Source organism: Ovis canadensis, chromosome 14 (genome assembly GCF_042477335.2).
Source record: "Ovis canadensis isolate MfBH-ARS-UI-01 breed Bighorn chromosome 14, ARS-UI_OviCan_v2, whole genome shotgun sequence".
Taxonomy (NCBI): Eukaryota; Metazoa; Chordata; class Mammalia; order Artiodactyla; family Bovidae; genus Ovis; species Ovis canadensis.
In genome coordinates, this window is record NC_091258.1 from 79138111 (window position 1) to 79156512 (window position 18402).

Consider the following 18402-nt stretch of genomic DNA (forward strand, 5'->3'; position numbering starts at 1 on the left):
GCTGTGGCTCCCGGAACTAGCTTCCCTTCTTGTCCTCTCTTGTGACCTAGTGACATTCCAGTGCACCAGTGAAGTCCCCTCATGACATTTGCCTGTAGCCCCTCTGGGTACAACAATAATGCTGGTTGTCTAGAGGCCCTCTTTTTCTCTGGGCTTTCCTCCTACTAAGTTAAGCGGGCTCCCAGGATATCATGTGTGTGAGAGCTCAGCTGCTTCAGCCATGTCTGACTCTTGTGACCCCATGGACTGCAGCCCATCAGGCTCCTCTGTCCATGGAATTCTCCAGATAGAATACTGGAGTGGGTTGCCATTTATTTCTCCAGAAGATCTTCCCCACCCAAGGTTCCAACCTGAGTCTTCTGTTGTCTCCTGAGTTGCAGGCAGATTCCTTACCCGCTGAGCCCTCAGGGAAGCCCACAAAGAAACTACAGGGGACTGAAAATAACTGTGCATGTGAAGTTAGGACAAGGTATAAACAGTCAGATGCCAAAAAACCTACCACCCAGGTATGGCTTCTGAGGTGTCTGGAGCAAAAGCAGGGCGCTATGCACGAGCCCCGCCGGAAGTGCCACCAAGGGCGTGGGCAGACGACCTAAACTAGCTTCAAACGGATCGAGTCAGATACAATTAAAAAGAAAAAGCAACCACGAGACATCGGAAAAGAGCAACGTACTAAATGCTACTTCCTCCTAGGACATTGGCTGCCGTGATCACAGTCTGAGCACGTGTGAAATGGGGCAACTTATCCCCACCTCCCTGGTGATCCAGTATTTAAGAATCCACTTGCCAATGCAGGGAACATGGGTGCGATCCCTAGTCTGAGAAAATTCCATGTGGGCAACGCAACTGCGCCAGTGCCCCACAACCACTGAGCCTGTGCAGTTACTGAAGGGAGTGCCGAGAACCTGTGCTCCACCTGTGCTTTCACTAAGCGCAGGGTGAAAAAGCTGGCTGAAAACCCAACATTCAAAACGCTAAGATCATGGCTGTGGCTCAGATCATGAACTCCTTATTACCAAATTCAGACTCAAATTGAAGAAAGTAGGGAAAACTGCTGATCATTCAGGTATGACCTGAATCAAATCCCTTATGATTATACAGTGGAAGTGAGAAATAGGTTTAAGGGCCTAGATCTGATAGACAGAGTGCCTGATGAACTATGGAATGAGGTTCATGACATTGTACAGGAGACAGGGATCAAGACCATCCCCATGGAAAAGAAATGCAAAAAACAAAATGGCTGTCTGGGAAGGCTTTACAAATAGTTGTGAAAAGAAGAGAGGTGAAAAGCAAAGGAGAAAAGGAAAGATATAAGCGTCTGAATGCAGAGTTCCAAACAATAGAAAGAAGAGATAAGAAAGCCTTCTTCAGCAATCAATGCAAAGAAATAGAGGAAAAGAACAGAATGGGAAAGACTAGAGATCTCTTCAAGAAAATTAGAGATACCAAGGGAACATTTCACGCAAGGATGGGCTCTATAAAAGACAGAAATGGTCTGGACCTAACAGAAGCAGAAGATATTAAGAAGAGGGAATATTAAGAGATGGGAATACCAGACCACCTAACCTGCCTCTTGAGAAATCTGTATGCAGGTCAGGAAGCAACAGTTAGAACTGGACATGCAACAACAGACTGGTTCCAAATAGGAAAAGGAGTACGTCAAGGCTGTATATTGTCACCCTGCTTATTTAACTTCTATGCAGAGTACATCATGAGAAACGCTGGACTGGAAGAAACACAAGCTGGAATCAAGATTGCCGGAAGAAATACCAATAACCTAAATATGCAGATGACACCACCCTTATGGCAGAAAGTGAAGAGGAGCTAAAAAGCCTCTTGATGAAAGTGAAAGAGGAGAGCGAAAAAGTTGGCTTAAAGCTCAACATTCAGAAAACGAAGATCATGGCATCCGGTCCCATCCCTTCATGGGAAATAGATGGGGAAACAGTGGAAACAGTGTCAGACTTTATTTTGGGGGGCTCCAAAATCACTGCAGATGGTGACTGCAGCCATGGAATTAAAAGACGCTTACTCCTTGGAAGAAAAGTTATGACCAACCTAGATAGTATATTCAAAAGCGGAGACATTACTTTGCCGACTAAGGTCCGTCTACTCAAGGCTATGGTTTTTCCTGTGGTCATGTATGGATGTGAGAGTTGGACTGTGAAGAAGGCTGAGTGCCGAAGAATTGATGCTTTTGAACTGTGGTGTTGGAGAAGACTCTTGAGAGTCCCTTGGACTGCAAGGAGATCCAACCAGTCCATTCTGAAGGAGATCAACCCTGGGATTTCTTTGGAAGAAATGATGCTAAAGCTGAAACTCCAGTACTGTGGCCACCTCATGCGAAGAGTTGACTCATTGGAGAAGACTCTGATGCTGGGAGGGATTGAGGGCAGGAGGAGAAGGGGACGACCGAGGATGAGATGGCTGGATGGCATCACGGACTTGATGGACGTGAGTCTGAGTGAACTCCGTGAGTTGGTGATGAACAGGGAGGCCTGGCGTGCTGCGATTCATGGGGTCGCAAAGAGTCGGACACGACTGAGCGACTGAACTGAACTGAAGATCATGGCATCCGGTCCTGTCACTTCATGGCAAATAGATGGGGAAACAATGGAAACAGTGAGAGGCTTTATTTTCTTGGTCTCCAAAATCACTGCAGATAGTGACTGCAGCCATGAAATAAAAGACACTTGCTCCTTGGAAGAAAAGCTATGCTCAAACTAGGCAGCATATTATAAAGCAGAGACATTACTTTGCCAACAAGTCTCCGTGATAGCCAAAGCTATGGTTTTTCCAGTAGTCATGTATGGATGTGAGAGTTGGGCCATAAAAAAAGGCTAAGCGCTGGAGAATTGGTGCTTTTGAACTGTGGTGCTGGAGAAGACTCTTGAGAGTCCCTTGGACAGCAAGGAGATCCGATCAGTACATCAGAAAGGAAATCAGTTCTGAATATTCATTGGAAGGACTGATGCTGAAGCTGAAACACCAGTACTTTGGCCACTGATGCGAATTACTGACTCACTGGAAAAGACCCTGGTACTGGGAAAGACTGAAGGCAGGAGAAGGGGCAAAAGAGGTTGAGATGATTATGAGTCTGTTTACCTCAATTTGGGACTCAAACCCAGCCAAAACCCACAGTAGCTGGTTTCAGGACCTAATGAAGCTCAGGTCCTTGATGTCTCACGACAGAAAGAATTCAGTGATGACCAAGTGATAGGTAAGAAGTGGATTTATTTAGATTCAGGGAGAAGCACACTCCACAGACAGAGTATGGGCCATCACTGAGGGCTAGTGTGGCCCTGAAATGTGGCGTGGTTAGTTTTTATAGTCTTGATAATTTTACATGTTAATGAGTCGGAGGATTATTCCAACTATTTTTGGGAAGGGGTGGAGATTTCCAGGATTTGGGCCACCACTCACTCCTTGGTCTTTTGACAGTGCCTTGGACCTCTCATGGCACCTCTGGGTGTGTCATTTCACTTACTGATTGAGGATCAAGGTCTAGTCTTGTCTGAAATCTTGGTCCCATTTGATTCTTTTTTTAAAAAATTTTTATTTTTACTTTATTTTACTTTACAATACTGTATTGGTTTTGCCATACATTGACATGAATCCACCACCGGTGTACATGCGTTCCCAAACATGAACCCCCCTCCCACATCCCTCCCCATAACATCTCTCTGGGTCATCCCCGTGCACCAGCCCCAAGCATGCTGTATCCTGCATCGGGCATAGCCGGTTTATGTTATGAGCTCCCTGGTGGCTCAGACGGTAAAGTGTCTGCCTGCAATGAGGGAGACCCAGGTTCGATCCCTGGGTAGGGAAGATCCCCTGGAGAAGGAAATGGCAATCCACTCCAGCACTCTTGCCTGGAAAATCCCATGGATGGAGGAGCCTGATAGGCTACAGTCCATGGGGTCACAAAGAGTCAGATCAGACACATTTATGTTGTGTCCTTGGGCTATGTCATTCTTTAAAAATTTGTGCCCTGCCTGCCCCTTTCCCTCCTGTTACAGTTGTATAGCATCACCGACCCGATGGACATGAGTTTGAGCAAACTCAGAGTTGATGCTGGACAGGGAAGACTGGCATGCTGCAGTCCATGGGGTCGCAAAGAGTTGGACATGACTGAGTGACTGAACTGAACTGTGACTGTAGCCCATCAGGCTCCTCTGTCCATGGGATTCTCCAGGCAAAAGTACTGGAATGGGTTGCCATTTCCTTCTCCAGGGGATCTTCCCCACCCAGGGGTTAAACCTAGTTCTCCCTGGTGGTGCAGAGGTTAAAGCGTCTGCCTGCAATGTGGGAGACCTGGGTTCGATCCCCAGGTCAGGAAGATCCCCTGGAGAAGGAAATGGCAATCCACTCCAGTATTCTTTCCTGGAGGATCCCATGAACGGAGGAGCTTGGTAGGCTACAGTCCACGGGTTGCAAAGAGTCGGACACAACTTCACTTTCACTTTTCCACTTTCACTTTCTCCCTCATTGCAGGCAGATTCTTTACCATCTGAATCACCAGGGAAGGCAGATGGTAAATGCATTTGTAGCTGTTGTTCCTCCGTCTCTGGCAAATGCTCTTGGCAAGTGCCAATTTGTAGTTGACATCAGCGAGGAATGAGGAAAAATGTGCAGCCAAGGAGAGAGCTTTAGGTTGTCCACATGGCATAGAGGTTCTTACCAAATAAGACTAGGAGTTTAGAGTCTTCCGTCACAACCCAGTCATGTTCTTTAAGGTCATTAATGGCTTGAGAGCCAGAGGCAGCCAGTTGATCTTGAGGTTTTATATGAGATTGAAAGCAACAGTTAGAAATAGACATGGAAAAACAGACTGGTTCCAAATAGGAAAAGGAGTATATCAAGACTGTATATTGTCACCTTACTTATTTAATTTATATGCAGAGTACATCATGAGAAATACTGGGCTGGATGAAGCACAAGCTGGAATCAAGATTGCTGGGAGAAATATCAATAACCTCAAGACGCTTACTCCTTGGAAGAAAAGTTATGACCAACCTAGATAGTATATTCAAAAGCAGAGACATTACTTTGCCGACTAAGGTCCATCTAGTCAAGGCTATGGTTTTTCCTGTGGTCATGTATGGATGTGAGAGTTGGACAGTAAAGAAGGCTGAGCACCGAAGAATTGATGTGTTTGAATTGTGGTGTTGGAGAAGACTCTTGAGCGTCCCTTGGACTGCAAGGTGATCCAACCAGTCCATTCTGAAGGAGATCAACCCTGGGATTACTTTGGAAGGAATGATGCTAAAGCTGAAACTCCAGTACTTTGGACACTTCATGAAAAGAGTTGACTCATTGGAAAAGACTCTGATGCTGGGAGAGATTGGGGGCAGGAGGAGAAGGGGACGACCGAGGATGAGATGGCTGGATGGCATCATGGACTCGATGGGCGTGAGTCTGAGTGAACTCCGGGAGATGGTGATGGACAGGGAGGCCTGGCGTGCTGCTATTCATGGGGTCGCAAAGAGTTGGACACGACTGAGCGACTGAACCTAACCTAACTCAGATATGCAGATAACACCACCCTTATGGCAGAAAGTGAAGAAGAACTAAAGAGTCTCTTGATGAAAGTGAAAGGGGAGAGTGAAAAAGTTGGCTTAAAGCTCAACGTTCAGAAAACCAAGATCATGGCGTCTGGTCCCACCACTTCGTGACAGATGGGGAAACAGCGGAAATAGTGGCTGACTTTATTTTTTGGGGCTCCAAAATCACTGCAGATGGTGACTGAAGCCATCAAATTAAAAGATGCTTACTCCTTGGAAGGAGAGTTATGATTAACCTAGACAGCATATGAAAAAGCAGAGACATTACTTTGTCAACAAAGGTCTGTCTATTCAAGGCTATGGTTTTTCCAGTGGTCATGTATGGATGTGAGAGTTGGACTATAAAGAAAGCTGAGTGCCAAAGAGTTAATGCTTTTGAACTGTGGTGTTGCAGAAGACTCTTGAGAGTCCCTTGGACTGCGAGGAGATCCAACCAGTCCACCCTAAAGGAGATCAGTCCTGGGTGTTCATTAGAAGAACTGTTGTTGAAGCTGAAACTCCAATACTTTGGCTACCTAGTGTGAAGAGCTGATTCATTTGAAAAGACCCTGATGCTGGGAAAGATTGAGGGCAGGAGGAGAAGGGAACGACAGAGGATGAGATGGTTGGATGGCATCACCGACGCAATGGACATGGGTTTGGGTGGACTCCGGGAGTTGGTGATGGACAGGGAGGCCTGGCGTGCTGTGGTTCATGGGGTCACAAAGAGTCAGACATGACTGAGTGACTGAACTGATACTGAAATCTATTTCACTGGGAATGGTGGAGAGAGTCCCAGTCTTGAATCACTGAGGCTTCCTGAGGGATGAATTCTATGCTGCCTTCCAGGGGTAGGGCTCTGTGGCCTCTCAACCTAATGAAATTTAGTTGATAGAGTTCTCTGACTTGACAATCATTTGTAAGTGAATTTAAAGTATAATATGTGAACCAATGCAACCAAATACAGCAATCAAGAATATCTTTTATCTAGGATTTCCTTGGTTTTCCAGTGGTTAAGACTCTGTGCTCCCAGTACAGAGGGCAAGGGTTTGATCCTTGGTTGGAGCTGGGATCCTGCATACAGGGCAATTAGGCAAAAAAAAAAAAAAAAAAAAAAAAAAAGGGCGGGGGGAGATGAACATGGAGCTCCCTGGAGTAGGGCATGGCAATCCACTCCAGTATTCTTGCCTGGAGAATCCCATGGAGAGAGGAGCCTGGCGGGCTACAGTCCATGGGGTTGCAAAGAGTCAGACATGACTGAGTGACTAACACTAACATGGAGCTGGATAGTTAACTAATTAACTAAAATGTTAATTTCATAGTTTGTTTTGATCCACACAATCAAAGGCTTTGGCATAGTCAATAAAGCAGAAGTAGATGGTTTTCTGGAACTCTCTTGCTTTTTCAATGATCCAACGGATGTTGGCAATTTGATTTCTGGTTCCTCTGCCTTTTCTAAATCCAGCTTGAACATCTGCAAGTTCAGGGTTCATGTACTGTTGAGGCCTGGCTTGGAGAACTTTGAGCATTACTTTGCTAGCATGTGAGATGAGTACAACTGTGTGGTAGTTTGAGCATTCATTGGCATTGCCTTTCTTTGGGATTGGAATGAAAATTTTCCTTTTCCAGTCCTGTGGCCACGGGTTTATTCTTGACCTCTGGTTTCTTGACTATGCCAAAGTCTTTGACTGTGTAGATCACACAACACACTGTGAAAAATTCTTAAAGAGACTGGAATACCAGACCACCTGACATGCCTTCTGCAAAACCTATATGCAGGTTAAGAAGAGTTAGAACAGGACATGGAACAACAGAATGGTTCCAAAATCGGAAAGGAGTATGTCAAAGCTGTATGTTGTTACCCTCCTTATTTAACTTATATGCAGAGTACACCATGAGAAATGCTGGACTGGATGAAGCACAGACTGAAATCAAGATTACTGCGAGAAATATCAGTAACCTCAGATATGCAGATGATAGCACCCTTATGGAGAAAAGTGAAGAACTAAAGAGACTCTTGAAAGTGAAAGAGGAGAGTGAAAAATTTGGCTTAAAACTCAATGTTCAGAAAACTAAGATCATGGCATCTGGTCCCATCACTCCATGGCAAATAGATGGGGAAACAGTGACAGACTTTATTTTGGGGGGCTCCAAAATCATGGCAGATGGTGACTGCAGCATGGAATTAGAAGATGCTTCCTCCTTGGAAGAAAAGTTATGACCAACCTAGACAGCATATTAAAAAGCAAAGACATTACTTTGCCAATAACGGTCCGTCTCGTCAAAGCTATGGTTTTTCCAGTAGTCATGTATGAATGAGAGAGTTGGACTATAAAGAAAGCTGAGAACTTTCTTTGAAGAATTGATGCTTTTGAGCTGTGGTATTGGAGAACACTCTCGAGAGTCCCTTGGACTGCAAGGATATCCAACCAGTCCATCCTAAGGGAAATCAGTCCTGAATAGTCATTGGAAGGACTGATGTTGAAATTGAAACTCCAATACTTTGGCCACCTGATACGAAGAGCTGATTCATTTGAAAAGACCCTGATACTGGGAAAGATTGAAGATGATAGGAGAAGGGGTTGACAAAGGATGAGATGGTTGGATGGCATCACTGGCTCGATGGACATGGGTTTGAGCAAGCTCTGGAAGTTAGTGATGGACAGGGAAGCCTAGTGTGCTGCAGTCCATGGTGTCGCAAAGAGTCGGACAGGACTGAGTGACTGGACTGAACTGAACTGAACATGTTAATTAGTGCACCTCTTGCCCCTCCCCACCAGGTAAAACTATGAACTTTGACCTGGTCCAAAGGGTAAATATTCCAAGGACTCAGAAAGAATGCCTAAAACTTGCCACAACAAAGGGCTTACATCTTCCTCTAGTGATGGCCTTGGCACTCAACCCTGTTCTACCCTGTTTGGCTACCATACTCTAGCTTCTGAGTCCAGCTGCAATTAAAATTCTTTGTGATACAAACCTCTCTTTGCCTTAAAACTCCCTGACGTTTATTCCCTATCAGGACACCTTTAGTGTGGCTATTTGAATATGTGTTCGCAATTGTAACTCTCTGATCCTGTGTAAACGTGTCGGGCAACGGTATTGCCTCTGGGGTTTAGTTAGGTCCACAGCACCCGTTACAGAGTTTATTATCTGACCATATGGTTTTTCTGTTTGCCAGTAATGAAATACACCGAGATATTTTGTTGCATATAATTCCCTTTAAATTTTTTCCCTTCAAATCATACTGACTTGATTTTACTTGAAAATTTCTCAAGATTTTCATAAAAAAGCAATAAAAACTGAGGACTGTGGCTACTCTCAGTCTTTTCACGAGGGAAACGCTTGTTTGCTAAACCTGTATTAACTTCTAGCTGAGAAATGGTAGTTAAATCAGAATTTTGTAAAGACTGTACCTAAAGGCTTTCTTGGGTCTACTTTTTAACTTGTACTCTCGTCAGAACATGGTAAGGCGAGAGCCGGCGGGGTTTGTAACGCAAACCGGAAGCGAGGGAACTACACTACCCAGAAGACCACGCGCCGGTCAGCCTTGTTCTCCGCACCAATGAAGCCCCCAAACTCGGGCTCTTCCGGGATTGCGAAATAGGAGGGGGTGGGACTTCCGGCGTCTTTTTGATGGCGGTCGTTTGACGGCTTTTGCTGCCGACAGCAAAACCTGAGACTCTAAATAACTGGTGCAGCCGGCCTTAGAGAAACTGGGAAGAACCCAAGGGGCGCCGTCCACAGTGCACAGGAGTGAGCGGATTTCAGGACACTTCCAGGATTTTCGGCCCAGGTCTTCGCCATTATCTCGCGCGTCTGCTGGCACCACTGCGCCCGCAGGGTCCTATGGCAACCGACGCGCTGCAGGACCCGGCCCAGGTGACAGTTCCGTCTCCGGATCCTCGAGCCCCCATGAGGGTCTCCTGCTCGCAGCGCCGCGGCTTAGGCCCGTCTGCAGAACTTTAGGCGTGCGTGTGTGGCGGTCCCATTTCTGACACGCTGTGTGCTGAGGTGGGGTGTTAAAGGCCGTGGGCCCGGCACGTGCCGATCCTTGGAGGCGCACACGAGCCGGAGCATTTGGGAAACTTGGGGTTGGAGTCCTCTCCGCAGGGACAGGGCATATAAAGAGGAGTCAATCGTCTGGGTCAGCTGGGCCGACAGCATTCTGGGCGGCATGGAGGGTTGCGGATAAATTAGGAAGACGTTTGAGTTTTAAAGTATTTCAAAGCCAGCCCCGAGGAGTACAGACTGGGGAGGAGAAGATGAGAGTGGAGGCGGGGAGACCTGGGGGAGGCTTCTGAGTTAGAATCTGGAGTAAGATGTTTTATGGACGAGAGTGGTGGGTATGGAAGTTGCTGACCTGAAACAAATAGCCTGCCTTGTATTTCGCACACAAAAATAGGCTTAAAATTTTTTTTTTATATTTTCAGGACCATTCGGGGAATTGCAACTGGGGTGTGTGACTATGGGGGAGCTAACACTTTTATAGAGATTACAAAAGAAGTTAAAAGGGCTGTAGGCACCAAAGAGCCCATGGCTTTTCTTTTTTTTTTTTTGGAGTTCCAGTGGGCTTTTATTGAGATAAATTAACAAATCAAGATTTTATCCACCATCTTTTAAATTCAGCAGAGACTCTGGTCAATATATGTGTACATACAACATAAGACATTCCAACAAAAACACAGCCCTACTGGAACATTTGCCAATTAACAGAAAGCCAATTTTCCCATTCCCCAGATGGTTTCAAAATTGAGTCCCCACTGTTCACTTTTCAGTGGAACTGGTCCCTTGTGGCTAGGGACACTGGAATTCTATCCTGTTTTTACTAAACAAAAAATAACTTTTCTTCATTTTAATCTTGTTTCAAAAAAGGGAATAGTGACTTTGTTTTCTCCAAGCACCCCTCCTCAACCACCACTGGTTAAAATACAGTAGACTGTATCTTAATAGCCCAACCCTACCCCCTCCCTTGCCCTGCCCAGTGCTGTCTACTGGAGAATTTAAATACACTTCTGTTGGAATCTGTCAGCTATGGAGGGGCACAGTCCATTGGCTGAGTCCTTTCCAGGAAAGAGGAGACTCTTCCTCTGGAATACCATTCTTGTCTCAGGTCAGTGAGGGCTCCCTCTTCTGGTGTGCCAACTCTAATTGAGGTTTCTGTTTATTTATTTTTTTTTTCCAAAGGAACGTAACAGGTAGTATTCCTAATAAGCCTTACAGGTAATTGGCACGATTGGCTGGTGAAGTAAATGTGGCTCTGAGCTAAAGACAGAGTAAAGGACAATAAAGGTTTTCTTTACGACCAGAGACCACACTGATGTGAGAAGTCAGTTTTAGGGAGAGAAGAAAAGTTGAATTTGAGACATGCTATTTCTGAGATTCCAAAATTGAGGTAATGTAGGGGCTGGTAGAATCTATAGTCTGGAATTGAGGGAGGAGGTCACTGGCTCAAGGATGTCCTTGTGGTGACACCTAAGTCGGGATCTCAAATTTAGGTGGGAAAATCGTTTCACTTTTCTGTGAAAGAGGACCTGAGATGAAAGAAGAGGTGGGGCTCGAGGGCAGAGTGGATAGGACTGCTGCCTGAAAATGGGAGGGTCCTGAGGCTCTAGGGCTTTCTAAGAAAGCAAGGGTGGGTATAAGGAGTAAAGAGCTTTGGCTGGGAAGGAGGTGGGGAAGGCGGGGTGAGGTTGTGTACATTGACTGTGAGGAATACTCAGCCAGACGACTGTCTATTCCTTTTGGAGCCACAAAAATTGGGCGATGCTGACCAGCCAGTCAATCTTAGGTTCAGTTAAGGGCATAGGTGCCTAAGCTTTTCCGGGAAACTATAAGGTTAAAAATATATGGATTTAACACGTTAATCTTGTATAAGCAAGTACTCACTGTTTAAAATGAGAATGAATATCTGTGCTATAATAATATACATATGTTTAGGTTTTATCTTGGGCTCCTTGGAATTTCCTAGCTTTAGGACTGTTCTTTGTTAAAACTTGCCCCTGTTTCACACAGGCGTTTATTTATAATTGAGGTGACTTAGAATTGGACTGGTCACCAGGAAATAAGGGGAATAGAAGGCTAAATTCTCAGCCCCACGTGGAAGTTCCCAAGAATCAGAGGGGAACTGGAGATTATGTATAAAAATTGCTGAGGAATGAAATTCAAGGAGCCTCAAGATTGCCGAACACCTTGAAATGATGGAAGTCCTGGGAGGGTGGCATGTACTGACAGGGCCTGAAACCCCCTTCTGCCCTCCACCCCCACTACCTAGACCTAGACATCCCTTCCATTGGGCTGTTCTAAGTTGTATCCATTACAGTAAGCCAGAAGTGAGAAAAGTGTTTTCCTAGCTTTCATAGGTTATTTGATCAAATTAGCAATACTGACAGGTTCAGGGGAATTCCTGGATTTGTAGCCAGTTTGACCGAAGTACTGGTAGCCTGGGGGCCAGGGATTGGAACTGGCTTCTCAGAAGAGGGCAGTTTATGGGACTGAGCTCTTAAACCTATGGTCATGTATTTTAGGGAGTATAATAATAAGAGTGAATTCTGTCATGAAATCAAATAATTGGTGGTAGAAAAGAGATACTTTGTCTCAGAAAGCCTTGAAAGATATGTAAGGAAATCCTGATTAAAAAAAAAAAAAAACGTTTATAGAAATCTTCAGTTCAGTTCAGTCGCTGAGTCGTGTCCAACTCTTTGCGACCCCATGAATCGCAGCACGCCAGGCCTCCCTGTCCATCACCAACTCCTGGAGTTCACTCAGACTCACGCCCATCAAGTCCGTGATGCCATCCAGCCATCTCATCCTCGGTCGTCCCCTTCTCCTCCTGCCCCCAATCCCTCCCAGCATCAGAGTCTTTTCCAATGAGTCAACTCTTCGCATGAGGTGTCCGAAGTACTGGAGCTTCAGCTTTAGCATCATTCCTTCCAAAGAAATCCCAGGGCTGATCTCCTTCAGAGTGGACTGGTTGGATCTCCTTGCAGTCCAAGGGACTCTCAAGAGTCTTCTCCAACACCACAGTTCAAAAGCATCAATTCTTGAGCACTCATCCTTCTTCACAGTCCAACTCTCACATCCATACATGACCACAGGAAAAACCATAGCCTTGACTAGCCGGACCTTAATCCTGTGTTATGTCATAGTGAATCTTAGTCTGGGAGATGTTAATAATGCATTTGATGTTTACACAACATTAGGAGATAGACCTCTTAAGTGTTGCCCTTTTACACCTGAAGACACTGAAATTCAAGGAGGTTGAGTCTTTATTAAAGGTTATCTGAGTTGTCAGGTTATAGCTGTGAGGTCAGAGGTCAGCCTGAGGTGACTCATCTGCAGGAAAGGGAAAGGAGGACACAGTTCCGCCTTTCCATCCTCACCAAGATGACCCTGATCTCAGATCCTCCCCTCCCTCTTTTCACAGGTTCCCATGGTAGCAGCAACTTTTATGGTCCCTGGACAGGTAAGTGGAAGAAGCCTCAGTACGTCTCCTGATGTCATCCCACCCCTGGTATTGACATGCAGATGCAAGAGACAGTCATCCTTGGGTTGTTGGGCTTTAGTTCTGGCCCTGGGGTCACCTCAGGCACAGGACCCATGAAGTGGTACTGAGGTGGTCTCCTGTATCCACTGGAGAAGGTGAGGTGGTGAGATATTCCTGGGACTAGAGCCAGCCTGTGTGTGTGCCTGGAGGTGAGACCAAGTGGGGCGTGTCCAGCAAACTGCAGGACCCAGGGTGTGGGTGGATAAAGACAGAGCAGAGCCTTTCCTGGGGTGGCAGCCTGAGGAGCTGCATGATTTTCTGCTGTGCAGGGTGAGAGACAGTCGCCTGACATGACACCACGATGTCTGCCTTTAGGTGAGAGTAGGGACACTGTGTCTGAGACGGGAAGTGAGAAGTAGGAGTGACGGGACTTCCTTGGTGGTCCAGGGGCCAAGACTCTGCGCTCCCAATGTAGGGGGCCCAGGGTTCGATCCCTGGTCAGGGAACTAGATCCCACATGCCACAAATAAGAGCTGGTGCAGCCAACAAAAAGTAGGAGTGATGAGCAGGACTGTCCAGAATTAGGTATCCTCATGCTGAGTCTGAGATGTGGCAGGGGTGTCTCACGGGAGGTGTCAGGTGTACAACTAGACACACATCTGGAGATCAGGTGGGGGCAGGGTCCAGATGTGAAGATACTCCTGAGCAGGTGGACAGCAGGTGGACCATGTCAGATTCCAGACCCTGAGGTCACAGTGTTGGTGCCATGAAGCCTGGGGGGTTGGAGGGAGTGTTTTTGGTTACAGAGGCCGCTGTGAACTCGTGTCCCCCTCCTGACAGGGCCATGTGACCTTTGAGGACGTGGCGGTGTCCTTCTCCCAGGAGGAGTGGGGGCTCCTCGGCGAGGCTCAGAGACTCCTGTACTATGACGTCATGCTGGAGAACCTGTCCCTGATAGCCTCCCTGGGTAAGAACTGCGTCCGCACACACCGCTCGTGCTGGGCTCGGCCCTTCTCTCTGCTTGGCTCACTCCAGCCTTCCCAGCCTGGGCCATGGACACTGCTTCCTTCCCTGGCTTCCTGGCATTTCAGCTTTGTGCCCCAACCTGTGCATGTCTAGTCCTGTAGCACATGCCCTGAAGCCTTTCACAGAAGAGTTTGGTCTCGGAGCCCTGTTAACTGTCCACTTCCAGTTTGCGTTGCCATCGCTTGTGTATTGGCTGTTGTGCTGGGTGGAAAATCGATGTCACAAGTTTTAACCCTGTCTGTATGCACTGCTTGTCTCAGGAATTAGAGACGTGGTTAGCATTTATGGTCAACACTAGGTTATTTTCGGAAGAATATATATATATACATATTTTTTTTTCTGAAGTCTGTCATTGGTTGATTGACCCTGGGCCAGTGTCTTTCTCATAATGGCCCCATTTTCTCTTCAGGCCTTTGATCTAGTAAGTTTCACAGTCACCCTACCTGACCTGGGGATGGAGGTGGCCCTGGGTCCCTGATGAGGTAGACACTTCTCTAGTCATTGGAAGAGGGTTACTGGATCCTGGGCCTGGTGAGCAGGGGCTGTAGGACCGCACATTATAGGTCATTTCTAATCCTACAGGGAAATGTCCTTTGTTCACTGGTGTTTTAGTCCCCAGATTCATCCTGGTCACTCTCTTTTCTTTCTTTTCTTCCCTGTTTGGACACTTGGCCCACTTATCCTTTCACTGTGACTTCTCACCTCTCTCTGTCTTCTGCCTTAGTGTCCTCCACATCTGCCCTTTCCCTCTCTCTTTGAAATGTTCTCCCATATTATGTGTTTAGTATATCGTATATGTTTAATGTGGTTTTAAAGTTGAATGTTTTCTTGTATGGTATTTGAACACCAGGCAAACAGATATAATTGCATTTTCCTGGATTAGGACACACATCAGTTCTACAGAGCTGACACTTGTCTCCACCAGAAAACCCTGCTGACTGCCACTGGCCAAGGACTGAGTTGTTCCAGGGTCTCCTCCTGGCACAGCTCCATATCCCGTGTTCTCCTTGGTTTGAAACATTTCTATTTTTGTGACCACCAGGGGCTAAGAAATGCATAGTATCCCCTTCTACCGCTTGACCCTTCCTCCCTTGTTTTGAACACAAACCCATGGGCTCATTCCTACATGTATCCTTCCCCACCAGAGTCTCCATACTTACCAGCATTTTTTATGGTTTCAGGGTGTTGGCGTGGAGGAGATACCGAAGAGGCCGGTTCTGAACAATGTGTTTCTGCAGAGCAAGTGACACGAGACAGGCATCCACGGGTGGACTCATCTATCCTGAAGGCTGTCACTTCCACTGACATGTGTGCTCTGGTGGAGAAAACCCTGCCCTCTTCTGGGGCTTCTGGGAAAATGCTCACTTCTCACTTGCAGCAGTGCCAGACACAGCTAAGTGGAGAGAAACATCTCAGGAAGGACGAGAATGGGGCCTTGCTCGTGACAAGCTGCAAGATCTTTGTACCTGACACTGTGTTCACATGTGGAGAGGTTGAGGAGGATTTCCTTGGTAGCCTTGGCTTTCTCCAGCACCAGCCCTCCCACGATGGAGAGCATCCACGCAGAAGCAGGCAGAGCAGGGGAGCCTCTCACCCTGGGCAAGGGCATTACAAATGCAGCGAATGTGGCAAAGCCTTCAGTAAGAAGTACAAATTCACAGAGCACCTGAGAGTTCACACCGGAGAAAAGCCATATAAGTGCAATGATTGCGGGAAATTCTTTAGACTCCGGGGGGGTCTCTCTCATCATCGGAGAGTTCACACAGGAGAAAAGCCTTTCGATTGCAGTAAATGTGGGAAAGTCTTCATCTACAAATGTAAGCTTGTTCAGCACCAAAGAGTCCACACTGGAGAAAGACCCTATGAGTGTCAGGAATGTGGGAAAGCTTATGCCCGCAAGGATTCACTTGTCCAGCACCAAAAAGTCCACACTGGAGAGAAACCTCATAAGTGCAGTGAATGTGGGAAGCTCTTCCTGTACAGAAATAAACTCCTTGTGCACCAGAGAATACACACTGGAGAAAAGCCTTTTAAGTGCACTGAATGTGGGAAGTCCTTTAGTTACAAAACAAGTCTTATTATCCACCAGAGAACTCACACTGGAGAAAGGCCTTATATGTGTGGTGAGTGTGGGAAAGCTTATGTCAACAAAAAGAGTCTTATTGTCCACCAGAGAATCCACAGTGGAGAAAAAGTTTATGCCTGTAAGAAATGTGGGAATTTGTTTATGAGCAGCTTTGCCCTCAACAAACACCAGAATGTTCACACTTCACAGAGGCGTTATGAGTGCAGTGAATGTGGGAAAGGGTTCAAGAGGAAAATCACACTCGATGAGCACCAGAGAATCCACACTGGAGAAAGACCCTATGTGTGCAATGAATGTGGGAAAGCCTTCAAGCTGAAGAACACACTAATTAGCCACCAAAACGTCCACACTAGAGCAAAGCCTTTCCAGTGCAGTGAATGTGGAAAGCCCTACAGTAACAAAACAAGTCTAATTGTCCACCAGAGGATCCACACTGGAGTGAAGCCCTTTCAGTGCAATGAGTGTGGGAAGCCTTACAGTTACAAAACAAGTCTAATTGTCCACCAGAGAACCCACAGTGGAGAAAGGCCTTATGCGTGTAGTTCTTTGTACACAGCTCCAAGGTCATGATTGTGTGTGTGTGTGTGTGTGTGTGTGTGCACTCAGTCGCTCTATCATGTCCAACTCTTTGCAACCCTGTGAACTATAGCCTGCCAGGCTCCTCTGTCCATGGGACTCTCCAGGCAAGACTATTGGATTGGGTTGCCATTTCCTACTCCATGGGATCTTCAGCCCAAAGGACTGAACCCATGCCTCTTGTATTGGCAGGCGGACTCTTTACCACTGCGCCACCAATGGTCACACTGGAGAAATGCCTTCTGGACTCATGCTTTCCTTCACTTGAGTTAATATCTAGTAGCACAACTCCTCGTCATAGAGTAAGTGAATGTTACACTCATGTAGGTCAGTCCAACTCTTCTGAAAGTGGTGGTGTCCTTTTATAGTCTCATCAGAAGCACCATAAGCCAAGATCCTGTCCTTTACATTCTCACTTGGTATGTTCAGGCTTTCCCATTTTAGTGACACCATAGTTGCATAGTGGGACCAAGTGATTTTAATTTGCATTTCTCTAATGATGTGATGCCAAGTGGTCTTCCATGTGTTGATTTCCAACCACATATCATTCTTGACATTTCTGTTCATATAACTTGTTCTAATTAGTGAGTTTTGACATTTTGTCATTGCTTACTGATTAAGGTACTCTAATGGAAATACCTAGCAATACAGTCTTCCAGAACTGGTTTTGTCTTTTCAATCACTTATCCGGAGAAAAAGTTTTTAATTTTATTGTAGTCTAATTTGTTATTCTCTTTACTTTTTCCCTTGCTTCCTCCTGTAACTTTTATGGTTTGGGGTTTTTACTGATGTAAGGGAATTATTTTCAGTTAATTGTGGAGATTATTTTTTAAAATATGGACACCCAGTTCCTGCCATGATAGTGATTTAAAGATTACATCTTTCCCCTGAATTGCTTTAGTACTTTATTGAAGGTGAATCATTTATGTATGTTTATTTTTGGAATTTCTATTCTGTTGCATTTACCTACTTTATTTATGCCAGTATTTTCATGTATTGACTAATTTGTTTTCATAATATGTCTTGAAATCAAAGTTGTGTACTCCCTTGACTTCCTTTTTTTTTTCTTCAAAGTCTTCATAGTCATTCTTGGATCTTTGCTTTTCATATGAAGTGTAGAATCCACCTTCTAGTTTATACAGTACTCATATGAAGTTTAGAATCCACCTTCTAGTTTATACAGTACAAAAATCCTACTAGGAGTTTGACTGGGATTGCATTGATTTGTTTTTATTTTTGATTTTTGGCCATGCTATGTGGCTTACAGGATCTAGAGTCCCTCAACCGAGGCAATGGCAGTGAAAACACAAGAGTTCTAACCAGTGGACCACCAGGACATTTCCTTAATTTTCAATTTAGGAAGAAATACTGAGTGTCCCAATCCATAAACATGATAAGTCTCCTTTTATTTAGATCTTAATTTTTGTTAACAGTGTTTTTAGATTTCTTTTTATTGGTCTTGCATATGGGTTTTCTAAATCTGGTAATACTATGAATGGGAATTAAATTTTTTTCCTTTGTGAATTGTTCAGTGCTAGTACACCGAGAGAGATATCAAACTGCAGATAGAAGCAATCCTTCTTAATCATTTTATAAATCTACAAAAAGTTATAAATACTGTATTTTTGAACCATTATTAAAATATTCCTATTAGCATAAAAGAAGGACAGCTGCTCATTGTTCTCAAT

The 18402-nt window shown here is 45.5% G+C and overlaps 1 protein-coding gene across 2 annotated transcripts; it reads left to right on the top strand.

Moving 5' to 3' along the window:
• The first annotated feature begins 9152 nt into the window (after window positions 1–9152).
• On the top strand, window positions 9153–17748 carry LOC138419352 (zinc finger protein 549-like). Of its 2 annotated transcripts, none has more exons than XM_069552135.1 (4): window positions 9153–9422; window positions 12967–13005; window positions 13867–13993; window positions 15234–17748. In XM_069552135.1, the coding sequence occupies exons 1-4, from the start codon at window positions 9390–9392 to the stop codon at window positions 16706–16708; spliced, it is 1674 nt and encodes a 557-aa protein (XP_069408236.1). In that variant the 5' UTR covers window positions 9153–9389; the 3' UTR covers window positions 16709–17748. The 2 variants fall into 2 exon arrangements, with proteins under 2 accessions (XP_069408236.1, XP_069408237.1); XM_069552136.1 differs by having other exon boundaries at window positions 9156–9554.
• Window positions 17749–18402: the final 654 nt, after the last annotated feature.

Coding starts and splice junctions, on each gene's coding strand:
- LOC138419352 (XM_069552135.1), top strand. CDS start 9,390: ATGGCAACCGACGCGCTGCAGGACCCGGCCCAG. Junction 9,423..12,966: donor CGCTGCAGGACCCGGCCCAG/GTGACAGTTCCG, acceptor CTCTTTTCACAG/GTTCCCATGGTAGCAGCAAC. Junction 13,006..13,866: donor CTTTTATGGTCCCTGGACAG/GTAAGTGGAAGA, acceptor CCCTCCTGACAG/GGCCATGTGACCTTTGAGGA.